This window comes from Lipotes vexillifer, unplaced genomic scaffold, assembly GCF_000442215.2.
Source record: "Lipotes vexillifer unplaced genomic scaffold, Lipotes_vexillifer_v1.1 scaffold1602, whole genome shotgun sequence".
In the NCBI taxonomy this organism is placed as follows: domain Eukaryota; kingdom Metazoa; phylum Chordata; class Mammalia; order Artiodactyla; family Lipotidae; genus Lipotes; species Lipotes vexillifer.
Window position 1 is genome coordinate 494,527 of NW_006796449.1, and position 14,882 is coordinate 509,408.

General features: G+C 35.4%; 1 protein-coding gene across 2 annotated transcripts in view; it reads right to left on the reverse strand.

Annotated features, from left to right (window-relative positions):
• Window positions 1-14,882, reverse strand: part of EPHA3 (EPH receptor A3) — a 372,025-nt gene that overhangs the window by 52,722 nt on the left and 304,421 nt on the right. For both annotated transcript variants that reach the window (XM_007468624.1, XM_007468625.1), the window contains exon 10: window positions 5,734-5,859. In XM_007468624.1, the coding sequence (XP_007468686.1) occupies window positions 5,734-5,859 (126 nt within the window). The remainder of the gene's footprint in view (window positions 1-5,733; window positions 5,860-14,882) is intronic.

Consider the following 14,882-nt stretch of genomic DNA (forward strand, 5'->3'; position numbering starts at 1 on the left):
TCAGATGTTTATCAGCATTCTGTTTTTACCAGGGCCAATTTAGCTATAAATTCCACCTCTCTGAAAATGGGAATAAAAGAATAAGCTATAAAGTCATTTTATGGAGTAGAGTGTGTTGTATTATTCACATACTAGTTGTAAAGTTCTCTGGGGCTCTGGAAAGAGAAAAATAATCTAACAGTATTGAATCGTATCTAAAGAACTACTGTAGAAATATTTTCTTAGATCCAATGTCTTCAATAAAAAAGTTGTCTTAAATGCACAATCAGAATTTGTTGAATATGGAGTGTTGCTGACTTTTACATAGTCTAATTTAATTGATATAAAATTGCCTAGAACTGGTTTGGTCACTGTCTTCACATACATTATTATTGAGAAGATTCACCCATAACGCTTTCATTTGATTTTGAGCTCCTTGAGAACAGAGAGCCTTTACATTCATTTCTCTGTCTCCACTGCTGCTACAGTGATTGCCATAAAGTAGTGCCATGTATTGATTCTTCCTCATTCAAGGAAGAAATCCTAATATTGTGCAGATTATTACATGGGTTTTGTAAAACATTTTAAAAAATTGTTTTTAACAGCAAATGAAAGGTTTTTCTGAAAAGAAAAATTACATGATCAATTTTTAGGCTCTCTATGGAATGGAAAAGCATTTTTGGTCCAACCTTTTCACTGTGAGTTTTTGTACAGGGCCCATGACCCATGGGTCAGCCAGAAAGAAGGCATCAAGTAGTGAGATACTTCTTTATTTTTCATCCAAGTAAGTCCTTCAACCCACAAAAGCATCAGGTTGTCCTAATGATTTATTAGCTGCATCCTTACAAATGACTTGCTTCTCTTCAGGAAGTTCTAAACTCCCTTAGACTTGACCCTCCCTTGCTCAGGAATCCAGTCTTGCCACTGTTTTCAAAACAATGACTTGTACTGTAACTTGTCAAAGTCACTTAATGTCCAAAAGCAGTTATTCATACATTTATTTAATAAATATTCATCAATTGGCAACAGTATTACAGATACTAAGAAAAACACGGAGATATAATAGTAATAAAGGCAGATCTAATTTCTTCCCCTCAAGGAAGTACAGAGATGATAGTAATATCTGCAGCTAGAGTGTTTTTTAGGATGATGGGGAGAATTAGGGGCAGAACTTGAGAACACTCAATGATCTTTTTTTAAATCAAAGGAAGAATATGCCATTATAGATGTGTGAGCATTAGGAGAAGTTATGATGCAAAGTAAATCATTGTTAAAATTTGTAAACAAGACTAAGAGTTTCTTTCTTTATGCAGGGCTATCAGAACATTGCCCCAAACCCCAGTTCACTTTGTGTAAACATTAATTTGGGCAAACCACAAGGAGGCATCCATAATGAATTTTCATATTCTGAAAAAATGTTCTGCCATTATAATGGATCAATAGGGTGTAATGGATTGGGTTTTAAATTTGGAAGTCATGACCATTTATTCTAAGTGACAAGTTACTTGTTAGTTTACAGGACAGACAGTACAGAACTGTGAGATAGAGCATGGATTCTGGAGCCGATTGTCTAGGGTCTAATTCAGCCTCTGTCACTTATTATCTGTGTGATTTTGAGTGACTGTCTTAACCTCTCTGTGCCTTTGTCTCCTTATCTATAACATAGGGACACCAATTTTGTCTACTTCATAAAATTTTTGTGCAGTTAAAGGAATTAATGTACATAGAATGCACTTAGAATGGACTTAGAAGAGAGCCAGACACATAGTAAGTGCCATCTAAGTGTTAGTCATTCTTTCTTCTCTGAGTTCAAACCTACTTTAAGAAGGATAAATATCTATCTACTTCTTAAGAGTTAGATCAAGATGAAGAATAAATATTAAAGTTCTTTTTAAAATGTCAAATTCTGTATTAATGTAAAAAGAGATGGTTGTGATGATCACGGTGATAACAAGCTTAATGTCATATTGAACAAGTATTTGTAAAGGAAAGAATGTTGTGAAAGTACCTCACTAGGGAGATCAAGGGGAAGAGTTTGAATTTCAAGTGGCCCAATTAGTGTTTCTTCCTTTGTTCTCAGTGGGAGAGCTGGACATATGGACATGTTATCTACCTTCAAAATTCAGAAAATGGTGCTTCAGTAATGCTAGTATTTTAAAAAATCATAAAATTTAGAAATGTGATGATTTTATCTGATAAATACTAGAAATTGTCACAAATAGATTATACTAGACATAGAAATGTTACATATTAATTCAATTCTCTTTATAATAACTGTTCTTAAAAGAACAGTGTTGGAAAAATTAACAGACTGGACAAACGCAATGCCTGATTTTTCCATCTAGCCAATTTTACATGGTTCAATTAACTTTGCACCTGTAAGAAACAAAATTTATATCCTGTCATTTCTAAATAAAAGCACAGCTACAAGAAGTTCATTTGAGAAGATACTACTTGATTTTTAAAATAATTAAGTGCATCAGTGTTTATTTGCCCTTTGAAATAAAATACGCTTTATGAGAATGGGTACACTGTATTTTGATTTAAGGTACACAATGCACAATTGCTTAAAAGAAAACTTCTTATGCTAATTTCATTTAAAACAGGAAATAATTCACTTGTGTTTAAGTGGAATGACCCTCTGCACTCGTCAAAGCCCATTCTCCTTCCACTGTTTTAATAAGAGAAGAATAATAAAAAGACACACTGAACAATGCTGTTGTGTCAGCTAAGCACTATACATGAATTATCTCGATTAATCTTCAAAAAAATCTTAGAAGACACTATTGTGATCATTAGTGTCTAGCATAAACTTTGAAGTTGAAAAGTACAAGCTTCAGACTTTGGCTTCCTAATTAATATCTATGTGACCATGGGCCATTCACATTTTCAGCTTTTGTTTCCTCATCTGGTGAAATGGAGGTAATAATACCTATTTAAAAGTCTAATAAAATTAAAATCATGTGAATGTCTAGCACAGAATAGGAATTAAATATTTTCTACCTTCAGGAAACCTTGAAATAATGGTTGGATTGAGGAATAAAATTAAGAATTCTGGTCATTATGAATTCCTCACTAACAAAATTATACTACCTTGAGAAAGTTAATTCATGCCTCAATTTTAATTTTGTAATTTGCAATATGGTTATAATTCTTCTGGTTATTCAATGTATAAATGAGAGTTTCTGTTATATCTATTTCTTTGTATAAAATTTTTGACAGAAAACTAAAGAGTTAATCCACATACAGTCTTCCTGTATATTTAATTGACTGTGAAAGTTCTGTCATTGAATAAAAGATTCAGCCTTTTAACAATAGAAGATAGGTGCTTAGGGAGGGTGGGAGGGAGGGAGACGCAAGAGGGAAGAGATATGGGAACATATGTATATGTATAACTGATTCACTTTGTTATAAAGCAGAAACTAACTCACCATTGTAAAGCAATTATACCCCAATAAAGATGTTAAAAAAAAAAAAAGAAGATAGGTGCTAATCAATTTAGCATGATTACTAATTTTTTGTGGACATTATTTTTTTTAATTTTAAAAGGTATAGGAAGTGGGTAAGTATAAATGAAAGAAGGCTGGTCATGAGTGGACTGTGATTGAAGTTGCTGTAGAAATGGTTACATGCAGGTTCATTATACTATTTTACAATTTCATCTATTTTGTAGACATTTAAAATTTTACAAAACAAAATGTTAAAAAATGATAGCCTTCCAAACCTTGATTTCATATTCTATCTTGGTAATGATAAATCATTTAAGGGTTAATCAAGACAGACTAGAATTGAGGTGCATTTTATAAAGAAATCTTCCAGGTGAAGCATAACCAACCTTGAAGATATATATATTTGCAAACAAAATAGGCACAGTTTTAATAGCCCTTAATGTGGCAAATGAGACTATTGGCTGTGAAACTCTGAAAATGCGGCGTATGTCTAATTTTTTACAAATATGTTTGAAGAAAGAAAGGAAAAAGAGGACCTGTTTTAATCTTTAATGAGCGTCAAGGATTATTAAGTGATTCAGTACAAATAGTCTTTCCCTTTATCTCATTGGTCAGATACCATTTTTAATGAGTATGCTTTGTCTCACACTACTATGTTCTAGATACCTGGCTTTGTCAATAACATCTGTATATATAAGATTTTATTAATGCAGAAGGCCCCAAATTTCAAGGTCACAATATGTCTGACCTTCTGAACATTGGTTGACCTTCTCTCATCACATTGTCCAGTTGAGTGTGCAGTCTTTTGCTGCATATGCTACGGCAACTTCCATGCTGGAAAACAGTGCACTCTTGTGGGGCAGCATTAAAACCAGCATGACAAAACCCCTCTGCACCATGGAGTAGTTGACAAAGCAGAACTATACAAATGAAAGGGTAATCAATATATATCTGGATTAATTTAGGCTGAATTAACATAGATGTACAGTGAATGTGTGTATTCTTAAGTCTTAGATTGTGAAAAAGGAAGTACTTATTCTAGTTTCCTTTTATGAATTGCTAGTTTCATATTTTCATATTACCTGCACATGTGAATTTTAGGAGGATATAACATTAAGAAAATTAGAAGAGAAGATTTACAAAATTATCATTTTATTTAGATAATATATGAATTACTCAGATTATCCTGCTTGAATAGTAAATACTACTTGAGTTATAAATAATTCTTTAGTACATAGAAAAAGAAACAGAAAATTATATGCACATTTGTGTATAAAAGCATCAGTCATATATAGAGTACTTGCAGAAAATGTGATCTGATATGGTATGCATAATTCAAAAAGTTCATTTTTCATTCTTTCACTCTATTTCCCACATAGACATAACTAGTTCGTGTTTGTTTTTAGAGCAATATTGAAGAACGAGATGACTGTGTACAATTATTGCACAATATTGTTTATTTTTACTTTTGAGTAGTAGTTTTATTAAAATGCACACTACATATTCTGTGAATGCCATATGTTTATGTGTAATTTTATAAAATACTGTTATTTTATAAATATAATTTTTTGGAAATACTCAACTGCTATTAATAATATCTATATTTTTTTTGGAAATACGCAACTGTGACACCTATTAACACTCCATAGGTGTTTGTTAATGAATTTGTGATTGAGCAAATTAATAATTAGAACAAAAGTATGTCTATATGAAAACAAGCTTCAACATAAATACTTTAAAACTATATACCATTACAAGCAAGTATTAAAATGGAGCACTTCACATTATTTAAACTATCCTCTCAATATAGTTGTGATGGAATTTGTATAAAATATGTCATTTTTTATTTTATTTTGTGTTGTCTTTGCTTTTTAATTCCAAAGAAGATTCTAGAATTACTTTTTCTCTACAAATCAAAATTTTCACTTAGTGGGCTCATTTAAAGTAAGACACACTTTTATCCTGTTATCCCCATTTAGCCAGATAGACTTTGTGACACATGATCAGCATAGCCATGGAGAGATTGAGCTGTGGCGGCTGCCCGCTCTGAAATTCAATAAATAGCAAGTTGGCTGTGGTCTCTGAGTCTGTAGGTCTGGCATCTTTGAAATCATTACATTCCATTAAATATTCCTTCATTTATTTACTGGCTTCCTTTCATCATGAAATCAGAAAATGTCCCTTTTCATAGCAATATACTTTGGCCTGAGAACCTGAGCAGTCAATCTCAGGTAGCATTCTTATGCATAGCTGTAGACTTGTAATTAACATACTAGGTTGACAGTGGGATTACTGCGGTGGTTACCTGCTCCAACAACTTTGTCAATGGATATGTTGGTGGCATCCAATTCCTTAGCAAACTCATGAACTGCTTGGGTAGGGTCTTCATAAGTGTGCGGGTCAACATAAGTCCTGAGACCTGGAAGTTTTACTGTTTAAGGAAAAGAAGAAAGGCATTTAGGAAGAAAGGCATTTATAAAACCTTTACCGTGCGAATTTATGATAACATTATTGGTTTTTAAAAAAATCCCCATGACATTAAACCATAATGAAACAGAAGAGGTACCACAATGAACTTTCTCTGTAGAAACACTAGAAGGAAAATGGACATTCAAGGAGGGGGTTCTTGAGGAGAGAAAAATGGTTCAGAATTGAGTAGGCCTAGTAATTACTACCAGTAGCAGCAGTGAGTGAATGCCATCACACTATCACACATTTGTGACTCTGTAAACAGTGTGGTAACCAAATATCTATTATAGTGTCGCATGTGACAATAAAGGAAAGCTTGTGACATACTTTCATAAGGCGGAATAGCTGATGTAATTAGAGGATATAAAACGGCATGTCTTTCATCTGACACTATTCTGCTTTTATTAACAGTCACAATCAAAATTCCCCACTGCATTTATAGATTTACGTTAAGCTGTGAGTTTACGTATACATAATATGGGTATTATATGTATATATTAAAATAGTTTCAATTAACTGAAATCTTTATGTAGCTGAAATATTACGAAGCTGAAATATTATGTAGCTTTTCAACATGGTTAAAAGCAATATAAGTGTTCTCTATAAGTTTAATAATTGTGGTAAGGAGCTAAATTCCAAACATAAATCATATTTATAGCTTATTAAATATAAACTTTTTCATAGTATATTTATTTATTGAATTTTTCTGAAGGTAAAAAAATTTCATGATGTTCTGCAATTAAAATAGCACAGACAAAAGATACAGGGGAATCATTTTGGATTTGATATAATATTAATAAAATTCCTATCATTTGGAAATATTATTCATATTTGAAACAATTTGGAATGTTCAAGAAACTAACTTTCTCTGAAAGAAAACTAAATTTTTAAAAAGGAAACCTAAAATCTATTAAAGTACATAAACATGCTCTAACATTAAAGGACACTGTAATTTAACTGCCACAGTATATATACTAATAATATTGATTTTGATTTTAATTTTCATAACGGTGAATAATATTAGTAAAATTGTTTTAGCAAAGGACATGGATTCTTTCTTTTTTTCTATCACTTTTTCCCAGCTTTATTGAAATATAACTGACATAACCTTGTGTAGGTTTAAAGTGTACAATGTGATCGTTTGATACACGTATATATTGTGAAATATTTACCACAATAATATTAAAACATTCCTCATCTCACATTATTACCTTTGTTGTTGTTGTTGTTAGCATGAGAATGTTTCTGTTTTTGTGCCGGTACCATACTGTCTTGATTATGTAGCTTTGTAGTATAGTCTGAAGTCAGGGAGCCTGATTCCTCCAGCTCCGTTTTCCTTTCTCAAGATTGCTTTGGCTATCCGGGGTTTTTTGTGTTTCCATACAAATTGTGAAATTTTTTGTTCTAGTTCTGTGAAAAATGCCATTGGCAGTTTGATGGGTATTGCACTGAATCTGAGGATTGCTTTCAGTAGTAGAGTCATTTTCACAATGTTGATTCCTCCGATTCAAGAACATGGTATATCACTCCATCTGTTTGTACCATCTTTAATTTCTTTCATCAGGGTCTTATAGTTTTCTGCATACAGGTCTTTTGTCTCCCTAGGTAGGTTCATTCCTAGGTATTTTATCCTTTTTGTTGCAATAGCAAATGTGCGTGTTTCCATAATTTCTCTTTCAGATTTTTCATCATTAGTGTATAGGAATGCAAGAGATTTCTTTGCATTGATTTTTTATCCTGCTACTTTACCAAATTCATTGATTAGCTCTAATAGTTTTCTGGTAGCATCTTTAGGATTCTCTATGTATAGTATCATGTCATCTGCAAACAGTGACAGCTTTACTTTTTCTTTTCCAATTTGTATTCCTTTTATTTCTTTTTCTTCTCTGATTTCTGTGGCTATAACTTTCAAAACTATGTTGAATAATAGTGGTGAAAGTGGACGACCTTGTCTTGTTCCTGATCTTCGAGGAAATGGTTTCTGTTTTTCACCATTGAGAACGATGTTGGCTGTGGGATTGTCATATATAGCCTGTATTATGTTTAAGTAAGTTCCCTCTATGCCTACACTCTGGAGGGTTTTTATCATAAATGGGTGTTGAAATTTGTCAAAAGCTTTCTCTGCATCTATTGAGATGATCATATGGGTTTTCTCCTTCAGTTTGTTCATATGGTTTATCACATTGATTGACTTGCATATATTGAAGAATCCTTGCATTCCTAGGATAAGCCCCACTTGATCATGGTGTATAATCCTTTTAATGTGCTGTTGGATTCTGTTTGTTAGTACTATGTTGAGGTTTTTTGCATCTATGTTCACCAGTGATATTGGCCTGTAGTTTTCTTTCTTTGTGACATCTTTGTCTGGTTTTGGTATCAGGGTGATGCTGGCCTCATAGGATGAGTTTGGGAGTGTTCATCCCTCTGCTATATTTTGGAAGAGTTTGAGGAGGATAGGTGTTAGCTCTTCTCTAAATGTTGGACAGAATTTTCCTGTGAATCCATCTGGTCCTGGGCTTTTGCTTGTTGGAAGATTTTTTTTTTTTTGCGGTACACGGGCCTCTCACTGTTGTGGCCTCTCCCATTGTGGAGCACAGGCTCCAGATGTGCAGGCTCAGTGGCCATGGCTCATGGGCCCAGCCACTCCACGGCATGTGGGATCTTCCCAGACCAGGGCATGAACCCGTGTCCCCTGCATTGGCATGCAGACTCTCAACCACTGAGCTACCAGGGAAGCCCTGTTGGAAGATTTTTAATCACACTTTCAATTTCAGTGCTTGTGATTGGTCTGTTTATATTTTCTATTTCTTCCTGGTTCAGTCTCCGAAGGTTGTGCTTTTCTATGAATTTGTTCATTTCTTCCAGGTTGTCCATTTTTTTGGCATACAGTTACTTGTAGTAATCTCTCATGATTCTTTGTATTTCTGCAGTGTCCATTGTTACTTCTTTTTCATTTCTAATTCTGTCGATTTGAGTTTTCTTTCATTTTTTCTGGATGAGTCTGGCTAGTAGTTTATTAATTTTGCTTATCTTCTCAAAGAACCAGATTTTAGTTTTATTCATCTTTGTTATTGTTTCCTTCATTTCATTTTTATTGATTTCTGATCTGATCTTTATGATTTCTTTCCTTCTGCTAACTTTGGGGTTTTCTTGTTCTTCTTTCTCTAATCGCTTTTGGTGTAAAGTTAGGTTGTTTATTTGAGATTTTTTTTGTTTCTTGAAGTCGGATTGCATTGCTATAAACTGCCTTCTTAGAGCTTCTTTTGCTGCATCGCATAGGTTTTGGGTCGTCTTTTCATTGTCATTTATTTCTAGTTATTTTTAAATTTTCTCTGATTTCTTCAGTGATCTCTTGGTTGATTAGTAGTGTATTGTCTAGCCTCCATGTGTTTGTATTTTTTTACAGATTTTTTCCTGTAATTGATATCTAGTCTCATTGTGTTGCAGTTGTAAAAGATACTTGATGTGATTTCAACTTTCTTAAATTCACCAAAGCTTGATTTGTGACTCAAGATATGATTTATCCTGGAGAATGTTCCATGAGCACTTGAAAAGAAAGTGTATTCTGGTGTTTTGGAATGGAATGTCCTATAAATATCAATTAAGTCCATCTTGTTTAATGTATCATTTAAAGCTTGTGTTTCCTTATTCATTTTTATTTTGGATGATCTCTCCATTGGTGAAAATAGGGTGCTAAAGTCCCCTACTATGATTGTGTTACTGTTGATTTCCCCTTTTATGGCTTCTAGCATTTGCCTTATGTATTGAGGTTCTCCTACGTTGGTTCATAAATATTTACAATTGTTATATATTCTTCTTGGATTGATTCCTTGATCATTATGTAGTGTCCTTCTTTGTCTCTTGTAATAGTCTATTTTAAAGTCTATTTTGTCTGATATAAGAATTGCTACTCCAGCTTTCTTTTGATTTCCATTTGCAAGGAGTATCTTTTTCCACCCCGTCATTTGCAGTCTGTATGTGTCCCTAGGTCTGAATTGGGTCTCTTGTAGATAGCATATGTATGGATCTTGCTTTTGTATTCTTTCAGCCAGTGTATGTCTTTTGGTTGGAGCATTTAATCTGTTTACATTTAAGGTAGTTATCGATATGTATGTTCCTATTACCATTTTCTTAATTGTTTTGGGTTTGCTATTTCAAGTCTTTTCCTTCTCTTGTGTTTTCTGGCTAGAGAAGTTCCTTTGGCATTTGTTGTAAATCTGGTTTGGTGGTGCTGAATTCTAGTAGCTTTTGCTTGTCTGTGAAGGTTTCAATTTCTCTGTCAAATCTGAATGAGATCCTTGCTGGGTAGAGTAATCTTGGTTTTAGTTTTTTCCCTTTCGTCACTTTAAATATGTCTTGGCACTCCCTTCTGGCTTGCAGAGTTTCTGCTGAAAGATCAGCTCTTAACCTTATAAGGATTCCCTTGTATGTTATTTGTTGCTTTTAATATTTTTTCTTTGTATTTAATTTATGATAGTTTGATTAATATGTGTTGGCATGTTTCTCCTTGGATTTATCCTGTATGGGGCTCTGCTTTTCTTAGACTTGACTGACTATTTCCTTTCCTATATTAGGGAAGTTTTCAACTATAATCTCTTCAAATATTTTCTCAGTCCCATTCTCTTTCTCTTCTTCTTCTATGACCCCTGTAATTTGAATGTTAGTGTGTTTAATGTTGTCCCAGAGGTCTCTGAGACTGTCCTCAATTCTTTTCATTCTTTTTTCTTTATTCTGCTCTGTGGTAGTTATTTCCACTCTTTTATCTTCCAGGTCATGTATCCGTTCTTCTGCCTCAGTTATTCTGCTATTGATTCCTTCTAGAGAATTTTTAATTTCATTTTTTGTGTTGTTCATCATTGCTTGTTTGTTCTTTAGTTCTTCTAGGTCCTTGTTAAACGTTTCTTGTATTTTCTCCATTCTCTTTCCAAGATTTTGGATCATCTTTTCTAACATTACTCTGAATTCTTTTTCAGTTAGACTGCCTATTTCCTCTTCATTTATTTGGTCTGGTGGTTTTTTACCTTGCTCCTTCATCTGCTGTGTGTTTTTCTGTCTTCTCATTTTGCTTATCTTACTGTGTTTGGGGTCTCCTTTTCACAGGCTACAGGCTCATAGTTCCCATTGTTTTTGGTGTCTGCCCCCCGGTGGCTATGGTTGGTTCAGTGGGTTGTGTAGGCTTCCTGGTGGAGGGGACTAGTGCCTGTGTTCTGGTGGATGAGGCTGGATCTTGTCTTTCTGGTGAGCAGGACGATGTCCAGTGGTGTGTTTTGGGGTGTCCATGACCTTATTATGATTTTAGGCAGCCTCTCTGATAATGGGTGGGGTTGTGTTCCTATCTTGCTAGTTATTTGGCATAGGGTTTCCAGCACTGTAGCTTGCTGGTCGTTGAGTAGAGCTGGGTCTTAGCATTGAGATGGAGATCTCTGTGAGGGCTTTTGGCGTTTGATATTACTTGGAGCCAGGAGGTCTCTGGTGAACCAATGTCCTGAACTTGGCTCTCCCACCTCAGAGGCACAGGCCTGACTCCCGACCGGAGCACCAAGACCCTGTCAGCCACATGGCTAAATAAAACTTTCTTGGCCTTTCACAGGTAACCTGACTCGGACAGAATGGATAGAGATGCGTAGGTGGAACTCGCAGTGTCGCAGGCACCTCCAACGCGTCCACTCTGGGCAGCTCCTCCCGGAGAGCCGCCTGTGACTTACACAGGATCCCCAGTTGGGACATGGATTCTTAATGGTGATATATTTTTTCATTTAGTACACTATATTATTGAAGGTTTTTTAATATCTTAAAATAACAAATAAAATCAGACATTATCTTTTTCTGATATCACTTTTTTTTTAATGTATTTATTTATTTTTGGCTGCGTTGGGTCTTCATTTTTGCATGCAGGCTTTCCCTAGTTGTGGGGAGTGGGGGTTACTTTTTGTTGCCGTGTGTGGGCTTCTCATTGTGGTGGCTTCTCTTGTCGCAGAGAGCAGGCTCTAGGGCACACAGGCTCAGTATATGTGGCACATGGGCTTAGCTGCTCTGCAGCATGTGGGATCTTCCCAGACCAGGGCTTGAACCCATGTCCCCTGCGTTGGCAGGCAGATTCTCAACCACTGCGCCGCCAGGGAAGTCCCTGATATCACTTTTTAATAGAAGAATCTTACTGGCAAAATTGCAGCTGAACATTCCGGAATTACTGAAGATTCTTTGAGCCAGTTTTGTATAATAGTTCATATGAAATAGGTGTAGGGACTGTGATGACAGCAATTGTTCCTAAGAGCCTTCATCACAGTGGACATTTGGCCAATGAGTCCAGGATTTCAGAGTCTGGGCTAAGACATGATTAGTTTGTTGATCTACAGGATGACTTTGTGAATGCCATGTTACATCACATAATAATTTATGTTCCTGGGAAGCTTCCATAGAGGTTTTGAGTAAAGAAATATAGGCATAAGAATAAATGGATTACGAAAGATGGGAGGTAAAGACTATTTTCCTTAGCTACTTCTTCAAATGATTTTTTGTTTGTTTTTTGCGGTACGCGGGCCTCCCACTATTGTGGCCTCTCCGGTTGCGGAGCACAGGCTCCGGACGCGCAGGCTCAGCGGCCATGGCTCACGGGCCCAGTCGCTCCCGCGGCATGTGGGATCTTTGCGGACCGGAGCACGAACCCGTGTCCCCTGCATCGGCAGGCGGACTCTCAACCACTGCGCCACCAGGGAAGCCCCCTTCAGATGATTTTGAGACAGCAAAATGGGAGTGGGAGGTGAGGGAGCACATGGAAAATGTAGGAGAAGATAGGTCAGTGCCGCTCCTCCCTCTGCCTGGTGTTGACCCTGACACTGCTAAAGACTGGCCACTCTCCATCCAGAGGCAGAGTGTAGATAATTTGAGATGACACCCATATCTAGGGAGTCAACATCCACCGAAATGGGGAAATAGTAAGATTTTTGCCCTTTCTTTGGGCAAACTGTGAGTGGAGTAGCTTTTGAAGAACCCTACTTTTCTAGTTCTTCCACTCTGAATAGTGCAGCACAAAGAATCTGCTAGGCATCAGAGAAAGAAAGCTCTGGAAAAGTTGCTCTTCAAGTGCCTAGCATTGAGTGCATGTTATTGTAGTTAGAGCCCAGTAAATGACAGAGACTATCGCCATTATCAGTAGCCTCATGTTAAGAATGCTTATTCACAAATATGAATATCACTGAGGTTTCCCAGAGACAGAATTTGGGCTTAGGAATGCCCGTTTCTTTGGAGCTCAGGCATCAGTTTTCATGCTTCTGCTGTATATTATAAACATCATTTCTTTCTATAAAAACAGTCACTCTTTAGTACAGTGGTCTACTATAATTTATTATCACACTAAAGCTATTTCTACATGATCAGTACTAAAACACTTTACTGTTGAAACAAGAAACAGATTAAGGAAAGCTATCATACTTTTCTTGCTTTGGGGTAAGGAAAACAGTAAAAGTAACCATAGATTTAATAAAAGATGTTAGGAAATGAAGTCTTCTCAGAATCTCTTTGTTTAGTCAATTTGGTTACATTTTAAAGAAGACACGTCAAATGGAGGCTAGAATATGTGATCATCCAATTTTGATTTTCCCCTAGTCATAGTAAAGTCAGGAAATAGTAAGGTAAGAAAATCTATCATTCCTTTCCAAGGGAAAAAATAGCACTTTTAAAAATAAGGTGAAAATGAAATTTTTTTCTGGTAAACAATCACAAATATTTCACCTTGCTGAACTTAAGGAAATCAATTTGGGAGAGACTTACTGGCAAAATAGCGGTATGGGGTTAAGAGATACGAATTACTACATATAAACTAGATAAGCAACAGGATATATTGTTATTGCACAGGGAATTATAGCCATTATCTTGTAATAATTTTTAATGGCATATAATCTGTAAAAATCCTGAATCACTATGCTATACATCTGAAACTAATATAATATTGTAAATCAACTATACTTAAATTAAAAAAAGGAATTGACAAAGAAGATTACAAAATGAGTTGTTAGGAACAATGTCTCAAACATTTTAAATAAGTGCTGGCTTCAAACAGCCTTGAAAGTGTGCTTTAGAGTTACCATTCCATTCCTGTCAGCCCTAGAGAGTATATGTATTACTAACTAATCTAAAAATTAAATAGTCATTCCCCCAAAAAATCAATCAATTCATTGTGATTGATTAAAGTCAAGTAAATTGCTTTTCTATCTGCATGACATTTAGGGAAACAATACAAGTATAAGCACACGCACACATATCCAAGAAAAATGGCCTGTTCACTGTGGGAGCTTTGACTGCTGATTTTTAACTGCTGTCCCCAGAGGTTCCAGGAATCAGGTGATTCAGGATGCAAGCACATAATCCCTTCACACCAATAATTAAGAGCAACACACAGAGTAACTGGGCTGTGTCAAGAAAACCAGATAATAAACACATGCACACGTGTTAAGCTGCACTACTTTACAGCTCATTCTGTGCAAACACAGTAATTTACATTTCCATTTTACCAGCATGAGTTGCCCTAAGGATAGCAAAAAAGTAAAAAGGCCCAGACAGAGAGGGCAAGGGGACAGGATCTTAGGAGGTGAAACACATTTCTTTCCTTTTGAAGCAATATTATAGGATTTGTAACAAGGCTGGAGGGAATAGTTCATAGCTAGAGCTTTTCAAAGTAATACGAAATAAATGGTCTGAAATAAACCAGCTGTAGCATTAAGATGCAGAAAGTTTATGACATGCATATACTTTATGCCCTTGCAGCTAGGATAAAACACATTTCTTTTTTGTTTGGCTATCATAAGGATATTATGCATTTGAAGAAAATTAAAGTTTCAACAAACTCCACCATAAAAAGCAACAGCTAAAGCAGATTGAAGTGATAGAGAAACCTGCTTACAATTGGCACACAGAAATTTATCAGTGCTGCAAGTTCATGAGGTGTATAATTCCTGTATAAAGAACCAAATCAATATGGTCTTTCCC